Consider the following 12,074-nt stretch of genomic DNA (forward strand, 5'->3'; position numbering starts at 1 on the left):
TGTTTTTAATTAAATAAACGTGTAAAAAGTGAGTGTAGCTTGCAATATATCTTTATTAAACTTTTTGTAAAATAGACAAAACACGGAAAGCCAAAGGAATTAAGTAAAGTGACATAAAACAGAATTTAAAAAGTATAACACGGACAACTTATGGCTTTATCTTTAGGTCAAAATGTGTAACTATATTTAGGGTTATAATCAGTTTTTGCTATATATTAGTTTTATAAAAATGACATTCTGCCTCTTATTTCTTGCACACACGTATATAGCTATAACCGAGAAAGTTCATGGGTAGTTTGGTTCAGCTATAATTATAACGCTTTACATGTACCGTGCTGAACTTTATGTCATGCTTGAATGCCCATTGATAGCGGGTGTTGTATCTATCGCCAAGTACAGAATTGTTTTGGTGTCGCCATTAAAAACAGCTTACAGTTACAAGTCTTTACAGATTGTAAAGTAGATTCCTCAATTCAAAAATGGCAGATGATCAAGAATCAGTCTCCACATGCTCCAGCGATGAATCACGCGAAGAAGATCAAGAACGAGAGTATCACGGTCACGAAAACGGAGGCTATCGTGAGACTGAATTTCGCGAAAGGGGACACCGTGATCGGGGTGACGATAAAGATTATCGCCATGAGGAAAGGTATCACCAAAATGGCTACCGCGAGCAGCAGGTTACGAGTCGCGATCTGATCGGTCGAGGTTCAGGAGCAGTTTGCTGTTTCTTGTTGGTGACATTAATTGTAGGAGCTGTGTCGTTTGCTGGGTTGGTCCTTAGTATCATATCCTTTGTGAGAGATGAGAGGGCTGGGTCACCTGTAAGCGTGGTGGATAATCGGCCAGTACCGACTGGGCAACAAGATGATAACTACCCAGAAGATCATGGTAAGTATTAGCAATGACATATTCAGTAAGTTGTCTAAGATACTTGTATGTTAACTTTAAAATAACAATACCTAAACAAGAAGAACAACAACAAAAACAATGACGACGGGGACGACAACATCATCTACAATAACAATAACAACAATAGCTACATCCACAACGACAGTTCAATTGTTTGACCCAGTACACAAAAACACAAAAATAACTACTTGAACCTAGTGAATATTAAGGAGTAGGTAGCAGGGTTTTGTTTTCAAAGATGTACTTCCATTAATACAGCGTATTACAAAATGATCTCTAGGACTGATTAGTACTGACAGTTAGCAAATAAAGGTATTGTTTTTAGCCACTCTAGTGCATCTATTGTCTCATATAACACGGATTGTTTTACGCCAAATATAATGATGTCGCCCGTGTTATATGAGACGATAGATGCACAACATCGGCTAAAAAACAATATATTTGTTCTCATTCTTAAACACTCAATTCAAAATATATTAATCATATTTAAAGCAATACCAAACTTTAATCAAATTAAATCGTAACTTTTCAGTCCCGTTAATATGCAACTCCGATTGTTTCAAATAGCGCTTACGAGTACGCGCTGAACAGTGTTATACCGTGTCAAATCACACGCCAAAGGACCAATAAGATTGCAGAAACTTTCTCAAGTATTTAAGAATATAACACTACATCTTTCAATTTGCACAACATAATATCCATTATGTGCTATAAACAGGAGATTGGACACTAAAACGCAACATCGAACTACAGGATATTTTGAAAAAGGTTGTAATACCTAGTCAATTTGAGTCACTTTGTAATGTCATAGCTAACAATAATTAATTGGTATATATGAATATCCAGTTTTTCGAGAATAATAATTATTTTTTATCCTGTTATTTATTTTCAATTGCAGTATATGTCCCTGGCCCGTACAATCCAGAAGAAGTGTGGCTGTTACATATCGACGTGGATGGTAGTAACTTTGAATACTTGTAAGTACGGCTACTTTTTAACAGTGACGTTGAACTTATTTAATATACATTAGTATGAAGAACATCATACTACAGTATTTTCTTTAAAAACAGAAGAAGATTAAACGCAAACATGATCTGATCAGATTGGGCCAGCTGTTGTTATGGATCACAACGGCATTGCCAGTATTCCAATTTTCAAGAATTTACTAATATTTTTGCGACTGACAGAATCATTCAAATTCTGTTCATTAAACGATTGCACTTTGGTGAGAATGTATATATATAAAGGATAAATTTTACCACTAAAGGGTACACGATGTCTTGTTGGTCGAAGCAGCCAAAAATGTTTTCATTATCAAAATCAATATTATTATTGAAAAATAACACTTTGATGTTTTGCAAAAGTTCATTCTACATATCATACAGTTTGAAAAATGTTTGATTTATTGTTGTTAATGAGTTATTAATGAGTGTTGTTGTTTCAGCCCTCTTTACAACATAACTCAAGAACTAAAGGACTTACAAAATATATCTGTGATATTTAAATTCTTCGCTATGAAATGATCAATGCAATTTTTACCAAAAGCTCACTACCATTCGCAACATGCTGTGAACTACCAAATCGCAACAGTTTAAAATAGTTGCTAACCTTATACGATTTGGTGAGAATTTATATAAAGGATAAAACTTATCACAAAACATCCACACAATGAAACAATGAATAGCTTCCACGTGTTAGATTTGACATGTAGAGCACTTGACATGCTTGATAAGAACACACTTAACAAAGGGCAGCTATGTGGGGCCTTCTTGTCCGGAACCTTCGAAATAGTGTTTTTTCTCATTATTGTCTTGTTATTTTTCTTGCAGTGATCCAGTCAAGGGAGTTATTAATGGACACAACATCGATATTATCAATGCAGGTACTTGTTATTTCAAATCGTACTTTAATTTATTTATTTTCTGTTGGTTAAAATTTTTTCAACTAAATAAGAACATAAGTGGACAGATTGAATTTCATGAGTAAAATACATAAGAGCTAAAGAAATTCAATCCTACTAAAGCCATTTTGCTCACCAGGAAAATGTTTGCTGAGAATCGATGACTTTAAGGCCAGGTATCTGCAAGTTAATTTAAGAAAAGCCGCTACTTTAATAAACGGAATAAGATTTAACAGCAATAGTAGTCCGACGAATGGGGCCTGTTTTTCCTTAGTATACCTACTATTCTCTGACTCTGATCCCTGAAGAAAGATTAACAACAAAAATCCACTAACCGCTCCTACCCGCTTTTCGGGCGGCGCGGTCACTGGACTTTCGCGAATCGTCTTTCTTGTGCGGGCAGCGCAGTAATTTATAGTGCACTACGCACAGGCACAACGCCTAGACGTTGATCCACAAGCCTCAGCACACTTTACAGGTTGTCGCTGACCACTACGGCCCCACATCATTCCATAAACCATTTAACAACTTGTGCCATGTGAGTGATCATAGTCTGAACTGTCTGGTAACTTAGAAAAGAAAGGTCCTACTCGTTGGACTAAGCAATAGTGCTCATTGAAATACCAATGCAATATAAATTGTTGCTCGTAAAATTTTCCTTGTTAGGCCAAAATAAAAAGTTTGTCTCAAAGCGTGCGCGCGCATTTGTAAAATTTGCGAGATTGAAAAAAAGAAATGCGGATTTTTTAAAAATTTATTTTAAGTTTTTTCTGGCGAAATATCAGACTTTTTTTTTTGAAAATACCATAAAAATACCATGTCGGGAATAAAAAAAAATCGTATTTCGCATTTGATTTCAAACCACTCGTGAGCTTTGAGACGAACCTTTTTTTGGCCTTATCATAAATCTTCAGTAAACTTCATTTATATATTATTCATATTTTGAATGCTATTTTTAACCCTCGATCTACTGAGTCACTTTTTGTGACACAAACTATGAAGAGTGGGTGGTTGCAAAATTGGGACATTCATGTACCTAAGTATTTTAGGCAAACATTTTTGGCGAAACTTCTACAACATGCGATTTTCACTATGTTCTCCACAATATGACAAGAAATGACTATTTATTCCTTACTACCACGTAAAAAAATTCGGTGTCACTTGGAATAATGAAAATCATGAATTTTACTGTAGAAACCCACGATGGGCATCAACAACCACCACTGGTCGTTTTTGATGGTCGATCATACACCCAGGTATTAGGTTCTGGGGTAACAATGTTATGACTGCAATTAGCGCAAAGGATGGATCTAAGATCAGTTTAAGTCATTTTGAAGTAAACGCGCGTTTTTGAACAACCCTATAGGGCTGTTAAAGCCATGTCACACTCCCCATAATATTGTATTACTAATTTTGTTTCTTTTTTGGCTCCTTTTAAATATTTCTAATTCGCCGTTAGAAATACTCTTTGAGTAAACTTACTTGAGTAACGTTAGAAGTTAAGACAAAATCACCTGATATTGATTAATGAAATCAAAATTGTTTTAAATAACAAATTGTGCTTATTACTATGTTTGAATCTTGTTTTTCAGTTTGCCGTAAAGCAAATAAGAACTGTCGTATTGTGTTCGATTCTTACTCGAGATGTTGGTCTGGAGGACTCGGAGCAGAAGGTTTGATGAGCGGTTGGTACCATGCATGCACAGGTAAATACATCCACATAATTATGAGACAAACGCACTTATTAGGATAAGAGCCTACAATTAGCAGTGCACAATTATTTGACCCATCCATGCTTTCAATATTTCATAACATTATTTTTTTAGTTTTCCTATAAAAATGTCCATATAAAAAGTTTCAATATTTTGTTTGGCATGTTTTAATAATGTCATCGCAAGAAAGCTCGGAGTACTCTTAGCGAAGGTGTAGTCGGTTTGTCTCTTTATTTGACTGGTTTATTGGTGATACATCATGCAACACAGTACTAGTATCGCCGACTTAAGGGTTCTGTTATGAACATCTCGATAGTATTTTGTGATGTCAAATAATTTAGATTTTTTGAAATTCGCGATATAATACAACTTTTATGATAAATTATCAAGCTGATATATTTAAATTTTTGATATTTAACCTTCCTCGAACATTGTCAAAGTAACCTTTCTAAATCTAATGATATGTACTTGAAGCGTATGTAGCTGGGTTGAAACGCCGACGATCAATTGAATATTTTGACCTTTCATATTGAACATATACATTTATTCCCCAAAAAGACCTAAATGTTTTTGGTGTTTTGGGGGAAAATTCTATATACGTCTTCAATACGAAAGGTCAAAATGTTCATATGATGGCGACTTTTCATCCCAGCTACATACACTTTAAGTACATATTATTAGATTTATACAATTTACTGCGAGGACTGTTAAATTTCAAAAATATAAATTTTTAATCATTTGCCATAAAATGTGTATTACATCACGAATTTCGACAAAATAAAATTACTTGGATATTCCTCGTTTTCAAAATGCAATTCAATATGTCTGATGTGCTGTCAGGTCCCACAAAAATACTTGAAAACGTCGCTTAAGCTGCAGGTTCAAGAAAAACAAAATTGAAAAACAAAATACTGTACGTGCAACATACAGATATTTGCTTTTGTTTATCCTTGTTCATTAAAAAACCTTCTCAATATTTGCCCGTTTTAATTCCTTTTCTTCCAATAGGATGGAGAATCACAAGCGACCGTGAGTTGGTTTTCAAATTTACTGACCCGTTCCAGGTGCGGTCACCGGCTGTCTTAGTGGCGGGTTCTGGTAGTAGTGGTCAATTCGATGTAAGCGGAAAGAAGATCGGGTTCGTGCAAGGTTGGTCCACTAATGCTGGGTGCCTCAACCGAAACGACGAAGGAATACAGGTACATGAAACTGATACCCAGCAAACACAAAAACGTGTTAAAAACGTTTTAAATAAGTTATATTTTGGTTTAGGTAAAAACGTTTTAATAACATTAAAATGTCGGGTTACATAAAGGTCATGATGACGTTTTAAAATCTAAACACTACCGCCGTAAAGCTGGAGTCTCCCGGGGAGTCTCCTCAGCAGTTAGTGTGGTTCGCTCTTTTCACAGAATGTGAATGACGCGAAACAAAAGTAGCGGTTGAGGAGACTGACTATTCATTCATAATTCCCTACCCAGAAATCCGACGTACTTTTAGTATTTTAGAAATTGGTAGCCTGTAAAGGCCGATGTTTTTCATGATTTCTCCGGAAATACATCGACTTGGGGCGTCAAATTTCAGGATAGTAATGAGAAAAATAGTATCTATTATGTGATACCAAAACCTCTTAAACAATGAAAAATATCGGGGGGATGATGCTGTCGATCGGGTTACGGACCTTTAATGATAATTACAATAGTAAACAGTATGTTTCGACTATAATTATTTAATACGTTTTTACAAATACGCACGTGACCCATTGGCACGACATATACTAAGACCAGCAAGCGTGACCAAATCCTCATGCATTGACCACTATACAGGAAAATGATAGGAACTCTAGAAGATAAATAATCATCAAATTTAAGTATCAATTGAATAGCAAAATTATTACACATGGGGAATGCCGAATTTGTAATAAAACAACATTTTGAAAGTATTTAAAGACGGAAAAATATTTAACGACGGAAACGTTTACAACATAATCACAAAGTTGAACAAAATGGACAATTTTGCTGCACAGTAGTCTCATGTTGTTCTGCCTTTTAATTCAAACGTATAGGAAGACCACCCGTTATGTAGAAGGTCACTTCAAGACTTACTGTCTACAAGCTGTTATGGCAGCGCGGAGGTGGTCACGTGCTTTAAAACGTATTTATAAATATAGTCGAGGCATACTGGTAAACTTTATGTCTATGCTCAATACAGTGATACATAATGACACACCAATCACACAATTTAGTGATATCAATCACACAATTTAGGAATATTATTACCATGACCAGACTTAAAATTGTTCACCAACCAAATGCATCTAAAATTGGGATATTGCTCCGCTGAAATAAAGAAAGTTTCACCAATTTCAAATAATACAAATAATTTGACCATTATCCTTAAATGCTTTAAATTACAAGTCGTTGCCAAAGACCTCCCACATCCATACCGAGGGGTGGAGGGTGAGCGGATGAGCGGCTGAAGTCAAGCTACGCAGCCGCTACGACTCACTGAACTCTAGCGGGCATATGTCGGTTTTCATTAACTTTCCACAGGCTGTGGAACATACTAGTATTTTTAAAACATGTTTTTTTCATCTTTGCTTATTCAGGGACTACCTTTGAACAGCGACCAAGCAGTGGAATATCCTACACTGGAGCGACTAGAAGCTGCTTTGACCAGTGGAGAGGTAAAATAACTTAAAGTTTGTTCTTATTGTTTGTAAAATACCAGGTAAAGTACTATTATTATTACCATGATTACTTACAAACGTCCAACTACATTAGCAAAATATCATCACTAACGGCTTACAATAAGACAAATATTCGAAATATACAGTATTAATATGCAGTCACGTATAATTCATTCAAGTTAATAGGTTCCCGTTTCCAGATGTTGACCTTGCGGATCGTAATGGCCTTTATTATACTAACATTATACGTTAGGTCTGCCTGAAACAAAATGTACATTTTTACTGGAGTTGAATTTAACCCTTGCGTATTCTATAATTATGTCATTGAGGCGACCACAGATACGTGTTTTCATATAACCAGAGGTAATACATGACCTAGATGGGTCTTAGGGTTATCCTTTTACAACTATTGCATAGTTCGTATTTTAAGTGTTCCTTGACAGCGTCAAAACATGTCTTATGTTATAGGCACTGTTTGGTTAAATTAGTTAATACTAAATCTGGCTAAAAAAGACAGTGAAATATTACATATCCTTCATGTCACGTGTAGCCTAATGAGGTCTAGAAACCTGGCTGTAACACATCAAGTCATTTTGGTCTGGTTTTCGTCAAAAACCTAAAACTTCCTAAAAAATCTTCTCACGACTGCCCAATATAAGATCTGCCATGTACATGCAGCTGAATATTTCAGCCAGGAGTTTCATGCTATAAAACTCACCCTCTTCACATATTATTTACAAACGATATATCATTGCAGGTTGACGCCGTATTTATAGGAGCTGAAGCGACATTTGTGTCACGGAATAATATAGTGTCTGAAGACCTATTTTGTTCTAAAGAAGGTGGCGCCATGATGATGCGAAAAGACACTTTTCTTGACAAATGGTGGAATCCTGCTTGGAGAGCGCTCTTAGCATCACAAGAATATCAGGATCTTTGTAGGGACATTGCGATAGCACACGGTAAGGACATTAACGTAACACGGAAACGTACGATTTCCGTCAAATTTTAATTTTGTTATTCTTTATTTTAAATAAAAAAGGGCTTTTGTAAAACGTACATAACTCATTAACAACAATAAATCTGCCAAGTTTTCAAAGTATATGATTTCTAGAATGAGCTTCTACAAAACATCAAAGTGTTATTTTACAATCGCTTTTTTTGCTTGCTTAGACCAGCAATACCAAGTCTACCTCTTTGGTCGAATTACGCGTCCTTAAAACAACGATTTTGATCATAGACCATGTTTTGATCTACGTCAAAGGTCGTTCGTCCAATTTCAATTTTCAGGACCAATAACTTATTATGACCCTTCGTTGATGGTGTATATTTCGTGATTATTTTACTAGGTATGACAAGTCCCTTACTTCTAACGGGACTCGTGACCATTTGAATGAATAATTCATTTTTTTCTTCTTTTTTTTCAACAGGAGATAGACCCGGTTTGAGCAGAGAGATGATATGTCGTGATCCGTTTACTGATCTGGAGGGGTAACCATAGCTACAAGAATCAGACGATATAATAAATATAGCTTATGGATGTTACCTTGGCCGTGGAAAAGATATATTTCTGCCTCACAAGTTATTAATAAAACTATATGTTAAACCATAAAAATATACATAACTAGTTTCATCGGAGCACATATCAAGTTTATGTGGACATGTCCTTAACATTTTTACCCCGAATAGTAAGTATAGGGGTAATAAATTTTCTTTCCCTGATCTTATTTTCACATACCACTGCCAGCAGGGGATAAGGACAGGGGCTATCATATATAATTTGGTTGGAGCTCTCCCATGCTGACAGTGGTATGTGAAAATAAGATCAGGGAAAGAAAATGTATTGCCCCCGATACTGGCTATTCGGGGTACAATTTTCAGGGAATATGTTCTACCGGGTTAAAAATTTGTATTTAAGTGGAAGGCCCATAATATTGGTATACTTCTGGAATACAAATGGGTACTTCTGACAGGCTTTGCACAAACTTGAACAGTCAGATATCTGCTTCAGAGGTGTATCAATAAGATCCTTAAGGGATCTAGAATGAGCGTTTTGAGCGTTTCGACAGTATTTTTTATGGGACATGAGAGTACATCAGATATATCGAATTGCATTCTGAATACGAAGAATGTCTTTCTGATATCAAATAATTTTCATTTTTTGAATTCACGATATGATACAAATTTTATGACAAATTATTAAAATTTGATATTTTTCACATTTTTGATATATAACAGTCCTCGAAGTAAATTTGATAAATCTAAAGAAATTTTCTTAAAGTGTATGTAGCTGGGAGGAAAAGCCGACGATCAATTGAAAATTTTGACCTTTTATATTGAAGATATGGATTTTTTCCCCAAAAGACCTATTTTTTTGGTGTTTTGGGAAAAAATCCATATCTTCAATCATGTCAATACGAAACGTCTAAATTTTCAATTGATCGTCGGCTTGTCATCCCACCTACATACACTTTAAGTATAAATCATCACATTTATAAAGTTTACTTTGAGTACTGTTAAATATCAAAAAATATCATTTAATCATTTGCCATAAAATATGTATTACGTTGCGAATTTCAAAAAATCAAAATTATTTGATATCAGAAGGACATTCTTTGTATTCAGAATGCAATTCGACATGTCTGATGTGCTCTATTGTCCCACAATAAATACTGTCCAAACGTTCATACCCCACCCCTTAAAGTATACCTGGGAATATCTTGGAACAGATTCAACAGGAATGTGAAGTTAATTAAGTTCTCAGTTATGCAGAACAAATTCAAAATTGGTATTCACTTAATTAGGCAGTTTCGTCACCTGGGTGACAAAACTGTCTGAATGAGTAGAAATTTTGGATTTATCTACATAACTGAGAACTTGGATTGCATTATTTTATAATAATATTAATAATAATAATAAAGACTGCACTATATCATTAAAGGTTCAATCAAAAGTAAGTCATCTGTATCCACTGGCCAAAGTTTAAAATAAAATAATTAATATGAAAATACAAAATATGTTGCACTGTGTTTTTTAATGTTTTGAAACAATGTCGATTGTCATAGTAGGAGCCTTATTTTAGGACTTTTAGCCATTTAAATTTAATAAAAAACTGCAACTAGCACTTCTTAGTATTAATACATTGATCTAATATGGAAATGAGAAATTGCATTCATATTTCCATAGATCTTCCTGTTATTGAGTTAAGGCCACAAATAATTACAATAAAATGAACAATTTGGGCGTTTTCCTCTTCCTAGAAAAATCAAGCATTTGGCTCGCATTTATAAACCTCATACCATCAGCTTTGTATTCAAAGTGTATTGATGTGCTTCATGCCGCTATAGGGTATATCATAATTGTATGTTGGGCTCTCATGAAACACTTTCCAAAATGTTTGGTCATGACAGTAAAAAGGACGTCAAAAGACTCAATAAAGGTATGAAGCAACATGCGATATTTTGATAAAGGTATCATACGCGATAACAATTTTTGAATTAAAAACCTAAAAAAAATACTGGATAGGCTCAATTATATTTGACTCGGCTCATCGAACATGTACCTATTTGTTCATGTAAATTTGGTATATTTCCAACAGATTTTATACGTCAAATATAATTATTTTTCATCACAACAAATATTTGATAGAAGCTTAACTTAATTTCAATGCTTGTTGCATAGATTGCAGAGGCCCTACATGCTTTTATCGGTAGACTTCAAACAACGGACTCGCAATATCGACCTGTCCGTTAAGGCCCGTCAAAAGTAATTCTTAGTTTACGGTTTAAGATTTTTAAAATTCGCGCGGTAGCTTTTAATAATTGATTGTTAATAACTAATTACTTAGTATTCTTTATTTTGAAACGAGTGGTCACAGCCCAATATCAACAGTACTTTTTGGCACTGTCGATTTAATTATATTGCAATTATGTTTGATTTTATATTATTGATAATAATACAGGGGTGTTCATTGTTTCTTCAGCATATTAATGTTTTAGTATTGTATTAGTATTTCGTGATCCTGGCATTTTTAGTAGATATTCACAAAAAAGCCATCTATTCCCAAAATTTAAGTTGATTCCGATTTTGCGTTTGCGAGTTATAAATGATTATGTGTATAACACTGTACCGTAGGCTAGTGTTGCAATTTCGTTCTGGTGTACCAGAGTGTATTTCAAATTTGACGACATTTTTGCTAAACGAATTAATCTGCGTGAATTCTTTTTTGTATATAAACATTCATGTAGCCAGTGGTTTCCAATGGTAAAAGAAAAGTGAGATGAGGCTGTAGATCACGAAATGCTCTTTCAAGATGCTCAATGTAAGAAAGTAGCAAATTAATTTAATTAGAATGTCATTTAACAGAGAACATTTCAAATAAAAATCAATTAATTAAATATTTTGCAATTAACTGTTGGGGCTAAATACTTCACATACAGGGCATCTAATATACTATTCGACCTCGGATACATGGAGTATAAATAACTATAAATCGGCCCTAATATTTATAAATTATAGGCTAATACACCAACACAACTTATTATCAACGTTCATGACAGATTTCTACAGGGATAATACAATAGCATCTGAAAAGTCAAAGCCAGGGTCAGGGTTTGTGCTAAAGTTCTGGTTCGGTGAGTAAACTAAATTACGCCAGAATGGGTCGCAAATCTCGTGATTTTTAAAACGCAACCACTGTAACATCAGAAGAAAGCTTATTTCAATTCCTATAATTGAAAATGCAACTTTTAAACTAATTCTGAAGTCACCGAAACAAAGACTTTAGCTCTGTCAAAGCCGATCTTTATAAATATGCTTCACGAAAGTAAAGTACTAAGGTGGCGTACTGCCAGTTTAATAA

General features: G+C 34.6%; 1 protein-coding gene across 1 annotated transcript; it reads left to right on the plus strand.

Moving 5' to 3' along the window:
* Positions 1 to 377: 377 nt before the first annotated feature.
* LOC140141222 (uncharacterized) lies at positions 378 to 8,812 on the plus strand. The gene is made up of 8 exons (XM_072163021.1): positions 378 to 891; positions 1,811 to 1,889; positions 2,742 to 2,794; positions 4,405 to 4,518; positions 5,533 to 5,723; positions 7,133 to 7,210; positions 7,971 to 8,175; positions 8,644 to 8,812. The coding sequence occupies exons 1-8, from the start codon at positions 480 to 482 to the stop codon at positions 8,706 to 8,708; spliced, it is 1,197 nt and encodes a 398-aa protein (XP_072019122.1). The 5' UTR covers positions 378 to 479; the 3' UTR covers positions 8,709 to 8,812.
* The last annotated feature ends 3,262 nt before the right edge of the window (positions 8,813 to 12,074 follow it).

The sequence above is a fragment of the Amphiura filiformis genome, chromosome 19 (genome assembly GCF_039555335.1).
Source record: "Amphiura filiformis chromosome 19, Afil_fr2py, whole genome shotgun sequence".
Lineage (NCBI taxonomy): Eukaryota > Metazoa > Echinodermata > Ophiuroidea > Amphilepidida > Amphiuridae > Amphiura > Amphiura filiformis.